General features: G+C 48.9%; 10 protein-coding genes across 10 annotated transcripts; 5 read left to right on the plus strand and 5 right to left on the minus strand.

Moving 5' to 3' along the window:
• Window positions 1-42: 42 nt before the first annotated feature.
• BJ212DRAFT_238793 (Phospholipase/Carboxylesterase-domain-containing protein) lies at window positions 43-1,323 on the plus strand. The gene is made up of 4 exons (XM_041342725.1): window positions 43-336; window positions 398-865; window positions 933-1,188; window positions 1,242-1,323. Exons 1-3 carry the CDS (start codon window positions 181-183, stop codon window positions 1,110-1,112), a joined length of 804 nt encoding a protein of 267 aa, XP_041192649.1. The 5' UTR covers window positions 43-180; the 3' UTR covers window positions 1,113-1,188; window positions 1,242-1,323.
• Window positions 1,324-1,470: 147 nt separating this feature from the next.
• BJ212DRAFT_1358221 (Phospholipase/carboxylesterase/thioesterase) lies at window positions 1,471-2,606 on the plus strand. Its single transcript, XM_041335805.1, has 4 exons — window positions 1,471-1,711; window positions 1,767-2,049; window positions 2,076-2,224; window positions 2,274-2,606. The coding sequence occupies exons 1-4, from the start codon at window positions 1,637-1,639 to the stop codon at window positions 2,526-2,528; spliced, it is 762 nt and encodes a 253-aa protein (XP_041192650.1). The 5' UTR covers window positions 1,471-1,636; the 3' UTR covers window positions 2,529-2,606.
• On the minus strand, window positions 2,596-4,343 carry BJ212DRAFT_1358224 (Aldo/keto reductase). Its single transcript, XM_041335806.1, has 8 exons — window positions 3,841-4,343; window positions 3,696-3,783; window positions 3,523-3,614; window positions 3,388-3,468; window positions 3,214-3,337; window positions 2,963-3,158; window positions 2,852-2,901; window positions 2,596-2,802 (listed from the first exon to the last, which is right to left on the minus strand). Exons 1-8 carry the CDS (start codon window positions 3,878-3,880, stop codon window positions 2,646-2,648), a joined length of 828 nt encoding a protein of 275 aa, XP_041192651.1. The 5' UTR covers window positions 3,881-4,343; the 3' UTR covers window positions 2,596-2,645.
• Window positions 4,344-4,441: 98 nt separating this feature from the next.
• BJ212DRAFT_1447324 (NADH dehydrogenase 1 alpha subcomplex) lies at window positions 4,442-4,940 on the plus strand (the record flags this gene model as incomplete). The annotated part of the gene is made up of 4 exons (XM_041338383.1): window positions 4,442-4,475; window positions 4,546-4,619; window positions 4,733-4,816; window positions 4,875-4,940. 4 exons carry the CDS (start codon window positions 4,442-4,444, stop codon window positions 4,938-4,940), a joined length of 258 nt encoding a protein of 85 aa, XP_041192652.1.
• Window positions 4,941-5,192: 252 nt separating this feature from the next.
• On the minus strand, window positions 5,193-6,694 carry BJ212DRAFT_1447325 (uncharacterized protein; the record flags this gene model as incomplete). The annotated part of the gene is made up of 8 exons (XM_041338384.1): window positions 5,193-5,384; window positions 5,417-5,509; window positions 5,560-5,631; window positions 5,685-5,825; window positions 5,920-5,999; window positions 6,037-6,178; window positions 6,255-6,426; window positions 6,540-6,694. The coding sequence occupies 8 exons, from the start codon at window positions 6,692-6,694 to the stop codon at window positions 5,193-5,195; spliced, it is 1,047 nt and encodes a 348-aa protein (XP_041192653.1).
• A 398-nt stretch (window positions 6,695-7,092) lies between these two features.
• On the plus strand, window positions 7,093-8,397 carry BJ212DRAFT_1481480 (uncharacterized protein; the record flags this gene model as incomplete). Its single annotated transcript, XM_041340257.1, has 4 exons — window positions 7,093-7,107; window positions 7,830-7,856; window positions 7,915-8,233; window positions 8,297-8,397. The coding sequence occupies 4 exons, from the start codon at window positions 7,093-7,095 to the stop codon at window positions 8,395-8,397; spliced, it is 462 nt and encodes a 153-aa protein (XP_041192654.1).
• Window positions 8,398-8,484: 87 nt separating this feature from the next.
• Window positions 8,485-9,102, minus strand: BJ212DRAFT_1447326 (DUF498-domain-containing protein; the record flags this gene model as incomplete). Its single annotated transcript, XM_041338385.1, has 3 exons — window positions 8,485-8,580; window positions 8,645-8,745; window positions 8,799-9,102. 3 exons carry the CDS (start codon window positions 9,100-9,102, stop codon window positions 8,485-8,487), a joined length of 501 nt encoding a protein of 166 aa, XP_041192655.1.
• A 379-nt stretch (window positions 9,103-9,481) lies between these two features.
• BJ212DRAFT_1272840 (uncharacterized protein) lies at window positions 9,482-11,798 on the minus strand (the record flags this gene model as incomplete). Its single annotated transcript, XM_041331045.1, has 8 exons — window positions 9,482-9,811; window positions 9,865-9,963; window positions 10,016-10,636; window positions 10,687-10,843; window positions 11,043-11,218; window positions 11,268-11,383; window positions 11,434-11,628; window positions 11,681-11,798. The coding sequence occupies 8 exons, from the start codon at window positions 11,796-11,798 to the stop codon at window positions 9,482-9,484; spliced, it is 1,812 nt and encodes a 603-aa protein (XP_041192656.1).
• Window positions 11,799-12,021: 223 nt separating this feature from the next.
• Window positions 12,022-14,917, minus strand: BJ212DRAFT_1481483 (kinase-like domain-containing protein; the record flags this gene model as incomplete). Its single annotated transcript, XM_041340258.1, has 8 exons — window positions 12,022-12,302; window positions 12,361-12,469; window positions 12,517-12,678; window positions 12,736-13,029; window positions 13,090-13,170; window positions 13,218-13,569; window positions 13,625-14,378; window positions 14,452-14,917. The coding sequence occupies 8 exons, from the start codon at window positions 14,915-14,917 to the stop codon at window positions 12,022-12,024; spliced, it is 2,499 nt and encodes an 832-aa protein (XP_041192657.1).
• A 1,293-nt stretch (window positions 14,918-16,210) lies between these two features.
• Window positions 16,211-19,829, plus strand: BJ212DRAFT_1447328 (component of IIS longevity pathway SMK-1-domain-containing protein; the record flags this gene model as incomplete). The annotated part of the gene is made up of 12 exons (XM_041338386.1): window positions 16,211-16,433; window positions 16,491-16,613; window positions 16,696-16,880; window positions 16,934-17,030; window positions 17,083-17,160; window positions 17,216-18,081; window positions 18,149-18,266; window positions 18,322-18,495; window positions 18,547-18,716; window positions 18,766-18,926; window positions 18,976-19,751; window positions 19,798-19,829. 12 exons carry the CDS (start codon window positions 16,211-16,213, stop codon window positions 19,827-19,829), a joined length of 3,003 nt encoding a protein of 1,000 aa, XP_041192658.1.
• Between the last annotated feature and the right edge of the window lie 51 nt (window positions 19,830-19,880).

The raw sequence follows: 19,880 nt of genomic DNA on the forward strand, positions 1-19,880 counted from the left end.
ACCACTAGGGGAGAACTATACAGTAACATAGGACATGGCTTGAACGTATAATCGTTATTCGAAACGAGCTCCCTGGCAAGTTGAATTATTGTCATATGTTCAGCTTCGCTTAGAAGCTTCATAGAGTCAGACCAAGCCCAAATTGCAGCCGCTATATGGCCACATCACCAATATTAATTAATGCTATTAGCCATGCCTAGTTCACGTGGATTGCAATGTTTCATATCGCTGGCGGCGCGAACTTTCTGCACCTATCCACATAGATATCCACATCAAATGCCGTCAGCCATCATCCAGCCGACCGCAGCGCACACTGCAACCGTCATCTTTGCTCATGCGTGTCCACAATACCAATTCTCGATCGTGCTAGAGATAATATGCTGATTCAATCTTGCAGGGTCTCGGCGACGAGGGAGAAAGTTGGCGCGCAGCGATAAGCGGCGATTACGACTACAGAAAACCCGGTGAACTGACAATCCCCGCCCAACTTCCTCATGTCAAATGGATCTTCCCAGATGCGCCGGAGCAAGCGGTCACAGCAAACTTCGGCACTCGGATGCCCTCATGGTTCGATATATCAAATCTACCGCTTCAACCTGGGCAGTACTTGAGCAAAGTATGCGAGGATGACGAGAGCGTGAAGGACGGTGTTCAGATCATAGATGACCTGGTTCAAGCAGAGGTTAAGGCTGGAATACCAGAAAGTCGTATCGTAGTGGGTGGATTCAGTCAAGGAGGAGCCCTGGCGTTGGTGGCGGGTTTGGGTGGTAAAGACTGGAGAACGAAGAGTTCCGGGGATGATAGCAAGCTGGCTGGTGTAATCGTGCTGAGCGGTTGGATGCCACTCAGAGAGAAGTTTAAGTCGGTCAGTAGTAATATGCTGTCATGAATTCTTCTCTCACATGACATGGTGATACTGATCAATCCTACAGCGCATTTCCCCGCTCGCCAAATCTATTCCGGTATTATGGGGACATGGGACAGCAGATGCGGTGATATATTATAAAGTGGGGGAGATTTCAGTTGAATTGCTTCAAGATCAACTCGGTATCGTGAAGCACGGTGCTCATGACCAACTTGGCACTCCGGGAATCAACTTTCAAGTCATATGAACGTGTGGGCCACGCTTCATGCAAGAAAGAGATGGAAGACCTGGTGACATTCTTGGGAACTGTCATACCACAGCAGGTACGGTTAAATGAACCTCAATCAAATACACACTAACAGTATAGTATTTGTAGCAAACCCAGAACCTGTAAAGCAAAATGTTGCAAGAGTTTAGCGTCATAGATCTGGTTCTGGTTCCATTCGTATGTTCGGCGCCTGTTTCTGCTTGCATTCGTTATCCGGTCCATTAGACAATTTGGAGACAAATTATGCGTTTGTATTTGCTCTCCCTTTGCTTGACGTGAATATTGTGCCCGATATTTGCGAGATATTCGTGTGCGAACAACCCCTATGCAATCCGGCGCCGTATCTCAATGTTGTATCGACACGTGGCAGGCATAGATCACAGCATCCTTACCCACCACATCCTGTCAGTGAGAATGTGGGCGCAGAGTGGGGTTCAAGTTTCCTACACGTGGCTCTTTTATGCAGTACACTTTCCTCCTCCAAAACTGTTCTGTCTTGTGAGATGATGTCTTTACCACTGACTTTTGTGACCATAACCCCAAAGACGAAGCACACCGCCACAGTCATATTCGCTCATGTACGTGTTGTGGCATGTCGCGAGAGGGACATATTCATCTTTGACGTGCTCATAGGGACTAGGAGATAATGGCCTGGAGTTCTCAAACAACAAGGAGATGCGCACGATCGCATCCCAGCTTCCACACATCAAGTGGGTGTTCCCTAATGCACCTGAGCGCTCCATTACTGCATGGAAAGGAGATACGAGAAGGCAAAGTTCAACTAGGGGCTGGTTTGACGTCTTACGGGAGCCTTTGATGTACTCGTCGGAACACGATGACATTAAGGAGTACGATGAGGGAATTATGCAAAGCGTCAAGCATCTAGATGCCTTTATCCAGTCTGAGATCAATTCAGGTATTTCAGAGGACGTATCGTGCTAGGGGGATTTGGCCAAGGAGGCGCGATATCCCTGATCACAGGTTTGGGTGATAGTCAGTGGAGGGGTACATCCGATACGAAAGATGGTTGGAAGTTGGGAGGTATCATATGTCTGGGCGGTTGGCTCCCCATGCGGGAAAAATACAAAAAGGTGAGAGGAATCTTTCAAATGTAGCGAGATTTCTTAGTTGTGTTTGCAGCGGTTGTCCATGCACGCATCTACGATACCCGTGTTCTGGGGTCATGGAGTGCAGAATGAATCTGTGACCTGGGATCTGAGCTGGGAGTCAGCCAGGTTCATAGGAGATAAACTGGAAGTCAGATATGGACAATATACGAAGGTGGGAGAATCGGGCGTAAGCTTTATGTCGTACGGCGTAGCTCATTGGATGGCTGAATCTGAGATGGAGGACCTGAGGTTGTTCTTGAAGAAGGTCCTTCCTTGGGAAGGATAGGGGCGTGTCAATCTGTTCTGTGTACTGAGACTTTTTTCACACCCTGTTAGATTGAAAATAAAAATTCGTTCAACTTGGCATTGACCCGACAGTAACACTCTTGTAGTCCATTTCATATTATGGCTCCTCAACCGGATTCCATGTTACCGCACCTTTCCCACCTTGATCGAGTGCATCGAGTGCATCCATGTCATTGTTATCCAGCTCAAAGTTAAAGACTTGGGCGTTAGAACTGATGCGCTCCGAACGGGAAGATTTCGGAAGGGGGATGTATCTAAAGGATTTATAAGTTCTGAGTTAAGGTTTGCCATGAAGATGCTTACCCCTTTTGCAGCGACCACCGAATGAGGATTTGTGCCTCGTCCTTATTGTGCTGCGGGCGGATTGTCTCAACGTAAGCTTGCATATAAAAAAGATTTTTGAGATAAGCAAACCTTCTTTGCAAGCTGTCTAAATACATCATGATCCATTCGGCCCGTGACAAGCGGAGAATATGCCTGTACTGTGATGCCTTTTGCCCGACAATACTCAACGATAGGTCTTTGTTGGCAGAACGGGTGGAGTTCAATTTGATTGACATCAGGCAACTCCAATCCAGCATCAATAATTTCGTCGATGTGCTTTCCGGAGCTATCAAGAAATTCAATACATAGGCTAAGCCGATATCAAGAAACGATGAACCCACTAATTTGAAACACCAATCTTCTTTACGAGACCATCCTTCTTCGCTTCAACGAGAGCTCTGTAGGTCGCGACCCGCTTCTCCTTCCCAGTTAACGGAGAATGGATCAAGTACAAGTCGTAATAGCCTTGCAATGTTCTCGGCATTACGTTGATATATAAGTTAATGAAGACCTACCCAGACCAAGCTGGTCTACTGACTCCTGGATACATTCGCGGGCCCTCGCGAAACCGAAGTCGACGTGGTAGATTTTGGAGGCTGTCAATATCTCGAATTAACGACTGAACTATCCTGCATCAGCAAAATTCATACTAATGAATATTTGCTCGCGGGGGATTCCACTTCGTCGGACGCCCACCCCTACTTGTGCTTCATTCATGTAGTACCTCGCCGAGTCAATCATCCTTCGATATTAGTATCATCAGTTGACTCGGTTATTGGGAGTCGACTACTCGACTACGTTTGCCGACAGACAGACGAATTACCTATACCCCTCCTCCAAGGCAACTTGGCAAGCCATTGCGCACTCATCGTTCAAATAAACCCCGAGCCCGATAACGGGCATGGTATCGCCTGTCAACGGATGTGTCAGGTACTACACCAATATCAATGACTAGATAATAAAATTACCTGAGAGGAGTTGGGTAACACTTTGGAGGCTTAACACCATGATAGAGGGGGGAAGAAAAGGTTCGGCCGTGCAGTGATATCAAAGGGGTGTAATTACCTCCCGAAAGCTCTCACAAGGAAGCACCTCAAGTGATGACAAAGCGCGTGGTAGCACTTGCGACGTGGCGAAGTGACACAATCCTGCCCATATGGTTGTGACGTTCAAAGTTTGTGGTTAGCCCTGCTGGCGCATTAAACATCTATGCTTGCCGGTTCCAAAGGAAGAGGGCACATTCTAAAGTTCCTCGCAACATTGGGATACCTTGGTACCTTACTTGCCAAGGAATCAGGGTATTTCAGAGTGGATCCCGAGATATATTTTGTAGTAGTGCCACGTCCAAACATAAATGCTTGCCTAGTATGATTTTTGGCGCTGCGACCGTTACATTGAGAAGGTGGAGCGTCAACGTTCTGAACGAAATGAGCTACGATCAAGTAGCTTGAAGTCTGGAGCTCTTGTAGAATAAGAACAAACGAGACCAAACAAATCGGAGACGCCAACCTCTGCCGCAAACACCAACTCAAATGCATAACACTTCTGATCACCGAACCACATTCTGCAATGCCTGTCCCGTGGGAAGCTCTCATTCCGTTCGGTATGCTCTCCCAATATCCAAGAGGATACTTTGCTGACTTGATGATATCATATTCTCAATGACACTGCAGGCTTGCTCACTTCAATGTTTGCAGCGGCCGGAACACTCTTGAATGTTTCCAAGAGGGCTCAGAATCAAGGCAAGGTATGTTTAGAATCTGTTTTATGAAGTTATGAATATCGCCAGTATCTGACTGTTTCATTGTCTGCTGTAATTCGCATAATCCATTTCGCTTGGACAAATTGGCAACTTTCTAGCCTGTTCGATACCACATCGATTCTTGGGACGAGATGATGATGGACCGTGATAGGCGGCTAACAGGACACATACGTGGGCAATCTGTATGTACTGTCTTTACACTTGCATCCATGCTTGAATAAATATCATGCACTTTTCTAGTCAAATCCGGCACCTCCGGAAGGTTTCGAGACGAGTAGCGCTTGGTACACGGAAGCTACATCATAGCGATACCACATACCATACTACCTTGAATGAATTTGTTCTTTAGATGGATACTGCACGCCAGCTTTCGGTGGGTAGGGACCTATTATTGGAGGATTTCCTGCAAAAGGAACAAATATTCTTGCGCTAGAACAAAATCTGTGAAAGCACCCGAAACGTATTTACTAGCATCGCCAGATTTCTACGTTCGCAAGTTCACATTATATCCATATCCACGAGCACTGTCGTTTTCATACATCTACTGAAAACAAGGTATCATTCATAGGAACTCATCTCCTCCTTCAGCCACGCCCACACAACCTCCTCCCTTCCACTTACATCCACACCCAGCTCTTCGTCTGCAATAAACCCATACCGCTTGCCCTCGAGAGCCTTTCCAAGCTCAGAGTCCAACCCTTGCAGCGTGCAGGAGAGAATCGTCCCATGTCGAGCGTGGATGTGTGCTGTCTGTTGGTACAGAGTTCAGGAAATGCAGCAACAGAAAGGAACGGACTTACGACATCGCCCCACACGAACGACTTCTTGATCGTGTACTCGAATTCGGGAGTCTGGCCAAAAGCCCAGTCCCAGCTCTGCAAGAAGGGGTCATATAACCGCGTGCAGATAATAAAGGGGAGCTTACAGGTAGCTCCGCCATCCCGCGTTGAATGTATCCTATTCGCGCGAGGTCGTCAGTATCGTTGATGATGCATGGCTAGCACTCTCTGTTTAGTTGGTGTAAGACGTGATTGGATAAGAAGGTGTTACCTCGTCGTGAACGCCATATTCGGCTTTGAACGAGTCCACGACAGCATTCACGAACGCGTCGTGGCTCACTTTTTCACTGAATTGAGCGAGGTTACACACCGGCGAACGCACAGACGCGACACCCTTCGTAATCATTGTGTCCTATCGCACGCCAACATATCAATCAGCAAAAAAGCATTTGCACCGAAAGAGCACAGAGACAAAGAAAGTCTCATCGTTAACAAATAAAATGTACCTTGCCCACCCTCAACAAATCTCCCAGCGTCTCAAGCCTCGTAGTAATCAGCATCGTCCCGTGGTGGTACGCACGTCCCGCTCACGATTTTGTACGCCGAGCCTGACGCCTTCTCACCTCCCACACAGATATCATTCCGCTCATTCACGTCTGCATCGATACCGAGCGCACGCACAGCCCGGAGGACGACCTGCGCAGTAGCGCCACGGTCAAAAGTCGTGCGTGGGACGTGGATGGAGAAGTTCGTGTTACCGAGGTCCTGTGAAATGTTGGAGTAAGTTGGTGTATGGGGGTTTTATTATGGCCAGGATAAATGTAGGGTAATGGAAGCATACATGGTACACTGTCCCGCCCCCGCTGCGCCTGCGCACCCACGGAATCCCTTGCGCACGGGCTGCACGGAGGTTGACCTCTTTCCATGGATTTTGGTTGCGTCCTATGACAACACACGGTGCATCTCTATACAGCAGGAGTAACGGTTCCTTCTGAGGCGCGTGTCTGAAGAGCCTGGATATATATTCGTGAACGAGTCAAGCCAGCATCATTATCAGATTTCCGGTGCAAGAGCGAGCGAATGATCAGATTAGTATGTCACGAATACCGAGCAGCCAACAGCCTACCAGTCTTCGAACGAGAGATTGAAATATGGGTTGGTCGACGTGCTGAGGTATATAGAATGTGTGGGTGTTATGACTGAACTTGCGCCTGATGCGGTCGTGTAAAGTCTGCGCGCTGAGAGCACCCGCACGACATGGCGGAACGAAAATGAGATCATTCGTATTCGGACGCGTGCAAGCGCTCATTTTGCATCATCTCAATAACCAGACTCGTATGTTCACTAACAGGTGATCACAACTTTCTACGCTTTCATGATTTACAATTCTGAAGATCATCTCTCAAAAGCTTCTCGCACAAAAAATTCCGCGGAAAGGAAGCACTGTTGATCCAAAACAGCACAGATAATCGACCCAAGGCTATCGCAGGTAATCTAGTAAATGCCGGAAGAGCCCTCACCGCTGCACTGTGGTATATATCGGTTTCTCTACTTCGTGTATCTGTTTCTTCCCTGCTGGAGTGCCAGGTATCGTCTTTGTCAGGCCCTGACAAGTAACCGGACATTAGCACAAAGGCAGCAATTGTGACATGAACAAGACACGCACGAGCTTTTCAAACATGCACTTGTTCAAGGTACGCTCGGGTTTTCTACAGGCATAATATTCCTAAGAAATGACGGGTAGATGTAAGAACTGTGATTGATCAACTACGAGACCCTACGTACCTGATTGTTCAGCTCCAAGCAGTTCCAGTGCGCGTCGAACTGCTCAAGCAGTTTTCCCGCATCTTGTCAATACTTGCCGGTTTTCTCAGAGCCGCTGAAATAAATTAAAACAACAGGAACGATAACGCACAAGTCGCGTTGCCACACAGCGTACACGGGCCTTTGCCCCTCCTTCAGAGCTATGTTGTTTTTTTCCCCCCTGGGGTCTTCCCGGCCCTCATTCTTGCAAGCATTTTAAAAGATTCCTCTTAGCCAATCTAACCCATCTCATAAACACACCCTTCCCAGTGCTAATCGATTCCAACGCCCTAAATTAATACTCTTTTGCAGTAAAGCTGCGATTAAAAAATGAAGCGGACTGAGGCGTGGCACTGGCTTACGCGAGCTTAGGAACGGCGAAACAGAAAGGTCCGTGGGAGTGGTTTGTTGGGATCCATTGTAGGGCTTGAACTGCCCTGGGACGCTGTCGCGAAAAGCCGCTCATTGATCGTCGCGCACGCGTACAACTCGGAATGTCGGAAAACCTCTGATTTCGACAATTTGCACTTTTCCTTGATCACGCGGAGGAACGTTTTCAGATTTCCGCTTTTAGTGTCCGCCAGACACACCTTGCTGAGACTCTTCTGCACAGTACTTGCACAGCAAGCTAGGGAAGATGGTGGGTCCACGCTACAGCTGCTAACTTAGGATACCCCTGATGTGTACAATATTTCCAGCCTCCAAGAGCAGCTCCAAAAGCCTACCAAATCCTGGCCAAAACCCACCAAGTCACGATATTCCTAACAGTTCCCCAATCCGCAACGATCGCGTTGCTTAAGGATGAGGCACTTTCTGCGCTCACATCTCGCGTTGCAACTGAGGATGACAGCTTCCCTCACGTCCAAAGCACAAGCGACTTTGAGCTGGCGCGCGCAATAAAAGGGAAGGAAAAGGGCAGGTCAGGGGTGATTTATGAGGCCCTCGAGGCAGACAAGGCTATCAGAGGCCTCCTAACAAACTGGGAGGTACTATATTTTCAATTTAGAGACGAAGACGGTGAGTGTACTACGCGAGCTTTAAATTCGTTGTTGTGCTACTTGATCTTGATATCTCTACCAGGCAATTTGACGCCAGTTGAAGTCTCGCAGCCTTCTCTCCTTGATGATGAGGAGGAAGAGCCTCCCGTGAATAAAGGCAAACGCAAGGCGCTACCCGAATAGTCATCTCATGCTGCATGAATTTTCGAAAAGGATATACTACGAAGAGCATGGCGAGGCAAGAGTCAGCTCATATTACTGCAGCCAGTATTATAACCGCCATGGGCGCGGGGTGTATGGGAGCAATGCAGCAGCTACCCGCCGACCCTCTTCCGCGAGCAAATTATACGTCGAGCACGCGTTTCTCTGGAAGTCCGAGGAATCATCGAGATTAGCATTACATTCGCAGTGTATAGGCAGTAGACCTCACCGTATCCATGATGTCAAGTTGTATTCCCATCTCTTTCAGGTAACCTCTTATACTCGGAGGCGGAAGCTCCATCCGTCTCCCAGTGCCAAACACCAATATTTCTACTTCGTGTTCAGTCCTGCTGGGTCAGTAAATTGCAAGTCTCCCAACGCACCTGGTTTTGGGACAACAGTCTCGAATACACTCAGATGCTCGCGACCCCAGCCGTCCCATAGATGCGAGGGAACGTTCCACAAGAGGACCTTGCCGTCGAGGAAGATGCACGCAGACGGGAGGATAAGCCCGTCTGCGAGCTGGATACCCGCCGACGTTATGGAACTAACTTGCACGGGGGGCGGAACATCCCCTGCAAGCATGTTCGTGAACGCCGTTGGACGGTCGACATGCCTGATTGCAGTCGTATATAGGGCGCGTCGTGACAGTGAGGAGCGGAAGCGGTGTATGATGAATGTAGACATCGTGGAATAAATACACGAAAGAACCTAAATATCTATGGGCCTGATTTGCAGAGCTCAAATAACAAGCCACAATAATCGTTTCCCGAGCTTATAGATCCATGATGAGCAAAACGGAATGTATCTCAATTGTAGAGCAACTCCTTTAAATTTAATTACAGATGGCTTGCACCAGTGGTGTTGACTCATGGGTATATCAGACACAGGACAGCGCTAGCAATGACATGGCCGACGACGGCGCACGATGGTGAAGAGTGAGAAGTAATATGCTAATCAAAAGGTCCATGCATGCAGTCATTAACGAGCCAATAAATCTATCCTGAATCTGCTGATCCACCAGCCCCCGAGTCGCCGCGTTACGCACCGAAATATCCATATCCGCTTATGACCCCTCGGCCCTTGTCACAATGTCCTCCACCCTGCTCTCGTCCCCTCCTTCCTCAATCTCACCTTCCAGTCCTTCCTCGATCTCACCTTCCAATCCTTCCTCAGCACAGCGCCTGCAAGAGCACGCAAACCGCCATCCCCTCGCGAGCTCCATGCGGCGACGCCGGCGTGCTACCTCGAGTGTCTCCCCAGAGTGCTGTGATACGTCCACATACGCGACGGTGATCTCGTCGCCTTTCTGAAGTGCGCAGGTGGCCACAAGTTGCAGCTGTGCAGTGCCAGTTGGGAAGACAGGCTCAGCGGAGGGTGCACAGTTATGCGAGATCTAGGGGTCGGTGTAATGAGAAAAGGTGTATCGAAGAAGAACTAGGAACTTACGTAGGATGATACTGCGTAAAAGCCCGTACCGATCTGCTTGGAGGTACCGCAGGGTGTGCGTGTTTTCTCGGTGTTCTCAGGGCGAGCAGCTGTCTCAGGCTACGTCGTGATGTAAGAACATGACATTCTCAAAAACGTAAGACGAACTCACCTTGTCCTCCCTTCCTTCACCGAAGTATACTCCATACGAGTTGTACGACATCTTCCCGACAAAGGTTGCATGCCGCTCCTCCGTAAGGAATTGTTCAAGTCCCGGGAGCGCAGTCTGCAGTACATCCTTCAAGACGTGAGTCTCATTATCTGCGGGCTTCACCTCGAGGTATCTTAGGCGCTCGAGATGATCGTACAGCGAGTACTCCCCACCGTCGGTCAGCACCGGCTCGGAAGCGACGCCAGGCAGTATTCCGCGAGGCAACATCTTAGCAGTCTCCGCGCTGACCTGTCGTGCAACGAATCGTGCCACAAGTTCTGGTGCGGCCCTTTTGGTCTGTATGAGATACTCGACGAACGCTTTTTGGGCATTTTCCCGCTCCTTACGTAGCGTGTCTCCCATTTCGGGCGCAATGGCGGCAGGCAATGGCGACTCGAGCGTGAAGAGCAGAGTCTGCGAGTGTGCTTTGTGCTGGGTCAGGCAGTCAGATGAGCAGTAAACACTGTGGAGGCGATCAGATTCCGGACGGATGGGATCGTTTTGGATCTGGCGCAGGCAGTAACTACAATGTGTGCCTTTCCCTTGAAGATCGGCATCGAGAACGGCCACGATTGGATCCTCCTATGGAGAAGATGAGGTCGGATTTAAGAGACATGGAACGGGCGATTTACCTGATAGATGACTTCACCAGCCTTGAAATCTTTTGTCACGACAAGGACTTTCTTCGACATAGTTCCGCCTTTGCCATCAGGGACATTGACAGTCTCAACTGCGACATTCATTGCCTTTGGCGGGAAGAACGTATAATACCCTATCTCATCTTTAGTCCTGCATTGAGAACACGCACCCGAGCAGCGTACCTTCAACTCGGTCTTTGACCTAACGGTGACGACCAAAACATGAAACAAAACTCAGAATCAGATACCATTGAAACAACCAAGAAAGAGATAGATATGCAATTTGACAGATAAGGGGTTAGGGTGCAGGCTACAGGGCTAGCATATCCGTGACTCGCAGTCATAGTCACAGGGCAGGCGTCTGACTGCCCGGATCTGTGACCTTGTCCCACTCTTGTGAGGATGCTTCCGAGGGTGGACCCCGTAAGGGACTCGATTCGTCCTCCCCGTCAGACAGTGGTCCAATTTTCCCCTCTGCCAGTGAAGGATCATTACTCACGTCCAAATTGGTAAGTTCCATCACAAGCTGTGATGACCAGGTCAACACAATCGATAGTCATAAAAAACAGACGTACCTGGAAAACAGGTGGAGGAACAGTCTTCTCGTAAATCACAATGAGCTCCACGGGTGATGGATACACGCGCAACGCGCGATAGAAACACATCGCGGCAGGAAGGTGGTAGACAGGACCTTGAAAACCAATCAAGCAGCAATCATCCCAAGACGAAACTACTAATTACCTTTCGCACATAGTTGTTCACCCATCCCAACTTGCTTCATGAAATACTGTTCCTTTTCCTCTGGCCCAGGTGGCACTTCTTCGTTGCGCACGCTCTCCAACGCGCTCCGCAAGTCATTTGCATCCACTCCCCCGGTTGCAGTCTGACCAGATTCAGACGGTGTCTGGCTCTGCTTGACACGCTTTTTTTCTTTCCCTGAAACCCTATGTCAACTGCGTAACAAAAGACTCTGCTGGTGAAAACTTACGAAGTTGTTTGCGGAAGTTGGCATCGGTTCTCCTCTTGTAGTCGAAGTACACAGCGTATGCAAGGACGCCGCCGACTGTGACGCCTGCGACGGTCATTATTGTCGTAGACCTGTTCATTTTGTGTAGAAAGAAGAGAGCAGAAAAGTTCAAACGTCACTGGGCCACTTGGCAAGAGGAAATTCGGAAGATGAATTATGTCAGCGACCCCTACGCGTTCAATTCAATTCAAGTGCACATCAATTGACGTTCGTGAGTATGTATAGTATTACAAGTGCAACGATCATAAATAGCTGGAATATACAATTTTACAAGCGGATGCTTCGTGGTAAACCGGTAAATGTCAACCCTTATTCCAGTCGGCAGGCAAGTCACATCGACAAACATGCCTCCGGGGTACCTTAGTCCCTGGAGCCCTGCAAGTCGTTCCATGCATAGCATCGTGTGCCAATTCGGTCGGGCACTCGTAGTCCATGTGCATTCGCCCGAGAGCAAAATTATTGTTGGCCTGCTCGAGCAAAACTTTTTTGAATTCTGGTAGCCGAGGATGAGAGCATTCAATGGCAATCTTTCCAGAGTCTACAGATTGGAGTGGTGCGTTGCCCAAGCAAGCTTTGAACATGGCTAGTGGGACGTGAGCGCGTGAGCAAGGGCATGTCAGCAGACTTGGTCGTGAACTTACGATCGTATCCCCGATTCTCTAACTTCACCCAGTCGATGCACGCGAAAAACGGATGACTGCGAATTGACTCTGACTCAGGCCTCATGGCATGGTGTTGGGGGAAGAAAATCTGATGTGGGTGTAAGTCAACGTCGACAAAAGAACTTGGAGACATACAGAATAGAGAAGATCCTTGGCGTCCTTATCTTGGATGAGATCTATTTCATCGTTCGGTCTTATGAAAGCCAGTCGGCGTTCCTCATTGTAACCCGCTGGTATCTTGTGGTCGTTGCCAAATTTATGTGTTCCATCACTAAAATGATATATAGAGTACCAATGCTTGCGAGTCGAGTAAGCTTTAATGCCAGGACGGCACAGCCACAAAAAATTACTCACCCCGCCATTTATTAGTAAAAGCTCCAGTAAAATGGAACCATAGGTCCAGGTGTCTGTCTTAAAGTTATATCCCTGGTCTCCTTTGACTCGCTCTGGAGGAAGGTAACCGTCGGTACCCGATGCACCGTACATACGCTCGTCGTGGAATTGCTGATAAGTCAGTTTGCGGTCCAGGACTTCAGCATTGCCGTAATCTGCAATGCATATGTGACCGGAAGGAGTTACGAGCACATTTTCCATCTTCAAGTCCAAATGCACGACGCGCAGTCTGTGAAGATGCTGGAGGGCGAGAAGCTTTGGCAGCAGCAATACACGTTAGATCGAACTTGCATGCAGAACATAGGAGATACTTACAAGCTCAGCAGCAACAAGACGCAACTGCCAATGCATGAATCCAAATTTTGCCCTAGTGCGAAGAGTCTGCGGGTAGAACCTCTGGGGGCCGTTCAACACGAATTCAGATGATAATCAGGAAAGCGCACCATTACGAAGTAAAAATTATCCTCGTCCTCGAAGGCATGCAACAAAGGAGTCAAAAATGGGGATCGCTCTTCGGTGACACGCTTGAATGCTTCATATTCAGAGCTGATAGCCGCTGCCGCTACTTGAGAGCCTGCGAGCAGTTGTTGCATGGTTGGCCGTTTGTCCTTGGCACAGTAAACAAATCGCGCAAGCAATCCAGCCTTGTCGATGACCTTGATAGCGACCTCCTCTTTCTGGTCCTTGATGGCGTACCAGACATAACCGAATCCACCACTGCCGACCTGTGCCGTGGCGACGTACTTGTGACCGCCTGCCTGAATGGAATAGGCAAGGTTCCCATTGTTCGAAATCCTTTCAACGACTAGTACTGGCCTGTGTTGCCTCCGGTGTCAGTGGGTAATTATACAGCTGAAAATTCGAGGCACTGGATCCAAGAGTCGGGAACACATCGGCGAGGTTAAGTGCGACATTGCCTCGCGGAGGTCGTGGCGATGCGTCGTTGTCGAGGTTCCGCTGGGTAACATCCTGTCGTAGTTTGAAGACGGATCCCTGCTGTGTAGGGTGTATAGATGGCACAGAACGTAAGTGCCCAGCTTGGACCCCCGGCTTCTTATCTGCGGGAAGCTTCAGACCAGGTGGGTATCGCGGTGATTCATGGGGGGCAGGCGATGGTGATTGGTCACATTGAAGCTGTGGAATTAGAGAATTATATCGCTGTCGGTCTATGCGTGATTTGTGGGAGGGAGCGTGAGTGGCAGGGGATAGCAATTGGCCAAGGGGAAAATGTGGAAACACAAAATCATATTGCTGTAGGCCCAGGCGTGCTTTCTGGGATGAAAGTTCGTTGGGGATAGTAGGCATCATGGACGGTACGACAGCTTCTGCAGTAGGTCCAACCGAAGGTCCTGCAATTTGAATGAGTGGTCTTGCGCCAGCGCATTTTTGGGGCGTCTCGATGTCCTTGCTCTCGATGGTTTGCGTGGTCCGAGCCAAAACTGGTGTCGCGACGACAATTTTGGAAAGTAGAGAATGAGGTGTCACAAGCACTGTGCGAGGTTGGACCTCAACTGGTGCTATGCACTGAATATTGTAGTCTTGAGCGGCGTCCATCAAAGAGGCAGGTCGAGTTAAGGCAGCCATGTTCGAGGGTTGTTGTTCATCTGGAAACTCAACAGTAAACATCCGTGTTACACTGACGAGAGACCTCTCAAAGACCATCGATGATTTGCATACCTTGAGGGCACGTCGTGTCGAGTCCAAAGAGATTTAGTCCTTGGACGGAAGGAAGAACGGAACCAGGAATCGTACCGACTATCTCTGCCGGTTGGGTGGCGGTCATTTCGATGTTAAATACAACCGGAGAATTTGATGGAGAAGTCTCGAGAAGCGGTACAGGTCCCTGAGTGGTGTGCGCGTGTCCTTCACAACTTGTGCCAAGAGTAGGTAATACTTGACTTTGTTCGATTGACATATGGGCGCCATCGGCAGTAGGGGACAAAACTACGTGAAATCGGAGGTTTACATTGACAGGAAAAATTGCTTGGGTAGCCGGAGACCGTTCAGTTAGGGGAGCAACACACAGAGATGAGACATTTGATGCAGGAGCAGGCGTTGCGGCAGTAGTGACGTTTAGCGCAGGGGCAGATCCAGACTTCCTGAATCGCTTGAAGATGCGAGCAAGCAGGTGTTTGAGAGCCATTGATGGTGAGTGTGGGTGGCGTTATAATAATATGTGAGCTATGGTCCTGGAGAAACCGGGCGTTAAATAGGGCTCGGGCATATTCTGCGCCACTAGGAATACTAAACCGCTAATGTGGATGTGGCCAAAGCTTAGTCCCGCTTGCAAGCGGGTAGGGGCCACCACGCTTTGGCTCATCGTGAAGCAAATGGGCATCAGGAAACAATTGTAGTTAATGTCCTCAACAATCTCCTGATCGGGATACTGTATATCTTACGTAATATAGGATTGATGTGAAAGGTTCAGCGCTCAGCGCCAGCTTTGCCTAGCATCAAGCTGTGTGTAGTGTGGGACCAAAGCGACGCGTAGTGGTATCGACCTGAGGTGAGAAGGAAATCCGGATAGTGTCGTTAATGCCCATGGTGCACCAAATCGAGAGTTTTGTCATAGCATCATGATCCAGATTAATACCGCCCAAGGGATATCGTCAAAAGAGACCGCCACAACGCTTGAGCCTTTCTTTGATACCGCATCGAACAAGTTTAAGTGGATTGGTGACATGGACGTAGGTGAGTTGTTTCATCATTAATGGAGTTGGGAGTAATTGTAGCCGGAAAGGTCCGTGGCGCCTTTGGATGTTGTTCTCACGGGCGTGCAAGGGCCTCTAGTTGGTGGAAGGGAGCTCACACCAAAACATTCCTCAAGGCAAGGCATTTCTGTAGGGAAATACCATAGCGCCGAGAGGACGACGCACAAAACCAATTTGTTGGTCATGAGCGGCCTGGACGCTGCCAGTCAATCCAAGTCTACAACGTCTGGCGACGACGAAGGGCAACATCATAATTTATCATCACAGGCTACGCATCTTTTCCACCAAGAGGATTCACATCAACCTCCTCTTTCCCTGGATTTTTCTGGACTTTCTGGAACGGAGGATGGACTAGGAAATCATGTTGTCAATCATATTGACCTCCATGACCCACGAGGTTCGCTGATAGGTGACCTTCACCGGGTTGGAGACCATCCTAAACTTGACGGAATGACAATGCTCGAGGCCGTGAATCCTTCTGACTGCACACGAGGACACACAGGAAAGTCGAGACACAGATCCTGATATTAAGCGTGTCAAGGTGAGTCATGCATATATCACCCTTCTGCGTGTCGGCATCTTGCATCTCGTCCTTGTATGGTTTGTCAACCATGCCAGGAATGGGTCGTTTCAACAACGTGGTGTACCTTGGCGCAGACCAACTTGCTACGCACCAGCAAGAGTGCCGACGCTCTTGCTCGTTCTTCCGTGCCTGTCCTGTTTTCATGAGTTCATTAAGGGCCAACTCTGACCGACATTTGCCACGTTCTACAAAGGTTTACAAACTTATTGGCTCACAATGGGCTGACCAAGGAACCGCTTTTTGTTACGGACAATTCGAGAACGAGACCAACCAGGCTTTCCTTATCGCTCGCTCAGAAGTCCATTTCGACAAACTCATCCTGACTACTCGCATCCGCACCACTGACGTCTATCAACGCCAACAAGGTCCGTTGGTATATATATTTACAGGGATCTGCTGATACCTATTCACGCGACCACCAGATACATTGATTGTCTGGACGGAACCGGACGGTGCAGATTACGCCTTGAGCTTCCAGGACGCCGAAGGGTGTGCAGAGGTGTGGAATTTCATCATCGAGGTTCAGCGCCACATGAATGTCGTTGGTATGTACAACCCTTGGCCCTATGCCGTGCTGCTTCTATTCTGGTCTCCTTCTGTTGCACTATCTGACTTTTACGCCTTCAGGAGAAAGTAGTGTTGGAGGCTCATCATCTCCCCGAAGCGACCACTCCACAACAGCAGCGATCATCCGCTCCGGCCACTTACCTCTGCCAGAACTTGGGAATATTCCCGATATCGAACGTGCCATTAAAACACTAGTGCGTGGACAGGCGATTAGGGAGAGGATATGCGAGTATATTCAGCGCGAGGTCCGTCGTCAAATCATCAATTTCTTCACGACGGACCGCTAAGCTTTGAGCAGGAATATATCACGAAGATGATAGAAGTCTTCAAGCTGGCAGAAGACTTGGAGAACGCCGAGAATCTTCATGCACTGTGCAGTCTCATGCAAACCATATGTGCGTTCGTCTGCCTTCCGTGACGAATTTTGTTGATGATATTTTGTAGTAGTAATGATTCATGATCATGCACTATACGAGCATATCCTCGATGACAGCGTGTTCTTTGGTGCTGTAGGCATGCTTGAATGTATGTTGCCTATTTCTGCATGATGTGCACAATACTCAATCCGACTTCCTCAAAGATGATCCCGAGTTCCCAAATCACAAAGCGAACTACCGAGAGTTTCTCCACGTAACCTCTAAATTTCACCAACCTATTCCCATACAAGACATCATGATCCAGAAGAAAATCCACCACACATACCGTCTACAGTTCCTCAAAGACGTCGTTCTTGCGCGCGCTCTTGACGACTCCACCTTCAATGTCCTCAACTCCTGTATTATCTTCAACCAAATCGACATAATCAACCATGTCCAGCAGGACACCATGTTTCTCCGCGAAATATTGTCGCTGTACGTGAACGAGGAGGTTTTGACGGGAGGGAAAGACAAGGATGAGAAGCGCGAGGGGATGGATGTTGACGGCAAACCCAACGGCGCTCATGTGAATGGTTCCACATCGACCCCAAGGCCTTTCTCTTTCGGCCCACCAGATAATCTCTCGGAGCATGAGTTGGTCCTCCGTAGAGAGGTATTGGTGCTTATACAGCAGCTCTGCGTCATGGGTAAAAATGTGCCGCTTGCTGCTCGTATCTCCCTCTTCCGATCCCTTGTCAACCGGGGTATCCTATTTGCTGTCCAGTGGGCGTTCTCACTTTCAGAGAATGACCCAGAAGCAAAAACAACAATCAGCATTGCGGGTGAAGTGATGTCTGCACTGCTCGATCACGATTTAAATGGTGTTCGAAATCACATCACCAAGCAAGCCTCAGCTATTGAGAGGGAGAGTAAGGAGGGACGGCCGATGGGAGAGCAAGCTGAGACGCTTTTACGAATAATGTGCAGAGTGTTGACACATACTCGGGATTTGGCGTTGCAATGTCAGGTCGGTGATGCCCTGAAGACCATATTGGATGTCTCTCCCAAGGATGGTCCTGATTTGACACCCGTGAGCGTTATCTGATTTACATATTGTGACCATCTCACAGCGGCTTCAGGCTGGTTTGAACGTCAAGTTACTTCGTCCGAAAGACGACCCAGGAACTGAGAAGTTTCTCGATTACTTCTACAAGAGATGTATAGAACTGCTCTTCAAACCATTCAGCGACATCCCTGATTTCAAGACCCAGACTGGTTCGTTTCTACCTAATGTGTAGATCACGTTTCGTGACTGATTCACTGTTCGTAGAGCCAGTGCTGAGGCTTTCGCGCGAGAAGACTAATCTTTACCTATACTTATGCGACTTAGTATGCAACTTTGCTCAACAGCATGGCTTCCGCATTCACTTTTCCATGCTTTCCTCCCACATCTCTGCTCGTATGGCCTCATTCTTAAAAGCCCGGGACAAACACTTACGCCTGGGTACATCTCTCGTTCATATCGTGTAGTATTTATACTGACAGGAGAGCGCAGCTGCCTTTCGCTTTTTCCGAATATGCCTCAAGGTCAACAACCCAAATTTCATGATCCACCTTATGAAACTAGACGTATTCAAACCGATCCTGGATCTCACGATACAGGAGTCTCGGCGGGATAGTTTACTAAGTGCCTCGTGTCAGGAGTTCTTTGAACATATGCGTCGTGTGCGTCATTTCCTCGTTCTTCTTTCGTTTAGCTGATTATATGGTATAGGAAAATATTAAAGACCCAATTAATCACTGCATGACGAAGCACGAATCATTGGTACGACAACTAGCCACATCGCCGCTCAGTGGTCACAGGTTCATGTCCTTCATTCGACGGTGGGAGATCAACGTCGAACCTCCTCCCAAAGAGGAGTCACAACCAGTCAAGTACGTACTTATTGTCTGACGTACAGGCCGTTACTCATTCTCGTCATAGGAGTCTTCGAGATCCCCGACATATGGGCCGAAATATTGACGTGGAGGAAGAAGATTACTTCAATGCTGAGGATGAAGAAAGCGATAACCACACGCCCTCGATCTCTCCTCAAGTCGGAAGCCGTGATCCATATGACGAAAACCCTCCATTTATCTCTCCTCATTTACGCGGGCGCTCGTCATCACCTGTGCATACCACATTGAAACGAAAGCGACGTGGTGCTATGGTTGGGAAAGGCTTCCGTCCACAAACACTTGCACTTCCTCGCACTCCGCCGTTGAAATCTCTAGTGGATTATCGCGACGAGGATGAGGAAGAAATTGGCCCTCCCTCGCCCAAAGTACCCTCAGTACCAATATCCAAAGCTGCTACGACAGCCAGCCAACGTAGCTCACCCCTTTCGCCTGCTGCAGACATACCACCCAGTCCCAGAATATCTCATCGACAGATTTCTTCACGCCCGCCCCCTCTTCCTCGGCGTTCCTCTTTGGATGAAGAAGACAACCTCTTGGAGTCTTTACTCCGTTCTAAATCTATTGCCCCATCTCCTTCAAATGCCCCTTCAAAGGCATCGTCCAAGCTTTCAATGCTGCCAATACGGCTTGGCGACAAGCGGAGAAGAGAGGACGATGATGATGAGCAACTAGACATTTTAGCAAATAAGCCAAAACGACCTGATCTAGGTTCACGGAAGGAGCCTGAACCCTCGAGCGGTAGAATAAATGCGGTGAAGCCTGGGGAGGATCCACCAAAAAAGTTCAAGCTTGCATTACGAAGTATTGTGACTGCAGCATCCGCAACCCTTGACACCTGTACCTTCAGAACCTGGTGTAAAAGACGGGGATACTGGTTAGCTAGTTGTCTCTCCTGTGTTTATAGATGGTACATTCGTTAATTTTATTCGA

The sequence above is a fragment of the Suillus subaureus genome, assembly GCF_016647635.1.
Source record: "Suillus subaureus strain MN1 chromosome Unknown BJ212scaffold_18, whole genome shotgun sequence".
NCBI classification, from domain to species: domain Eukaryota; kingdom Fungi; phylum Basidiomycota; class Agaricomycetes; order Boletales; family Suillaceae; genus Suillus; species Suillus subaureus.

Coding starts and splice junctions, on each gene's coding strand:
- BJ212DRAFT_1358221 (XM_041335805.1), top strand. CDS start 1,637: ATGATGTCTTTACCACTGACTTTTGTGACCATAACCCCAAAGACGAAG. Junction 1,712..1,766: donor CCACAGTCATATTCGCTCAT/GTACGTGTTGTG, acceptor ACGTGCTCATAG/GGACTAGGAGATAATGGCCT. Junction 2,225..2,273: donor TGCGGGAAAAATACAAAAAG/GTGAGAGGAATC, acceptor TTGTGTTTGCAG/CGGTTGTCCATGCACGCATC.
- BJ212DRAFT_1358224 (XM_041335806.1), bottom strand. CDS start 3,880: ATGGTGTTAAGCCTCCAAAGTGTTACCCAACTCCTCTCAG. Junction 3,469..3,522: donor CCGCGAGCAAATATTCATTA/GTATGAATTTTG, acceptor AGATATTGACAG/CCTCCAAAATCTACCACGTC. Junction 2,803..2,851: donor CGGTGGTCGCTGCAAAAGGG/GTAAGCATCTTC, acceptor TAAATCCTTTAG/ATACATCCCCCTTCCGAAAT.
- BJ212DRAFT_238793 (XM_041342725.1), top strand. CDS start 181: ATGCTATTAGCCATGCCTAGTTCACGTGGATTGCAATGTTTCATATCG. Junction 337..397: donor CAACCGTCATCTTTGCTCAT/GCGTGTCCACAA, acceptor TCAATCTTGCAG/GGTCTCGGCGACGAGGGAGA. Junction 866..932: donor TCAGAGAGAAGTTTAAGTCG/GTCAGTAGTAAT, acceptor TCAATCCTACAG/CGCATTTCCCCGCTCGCCAA.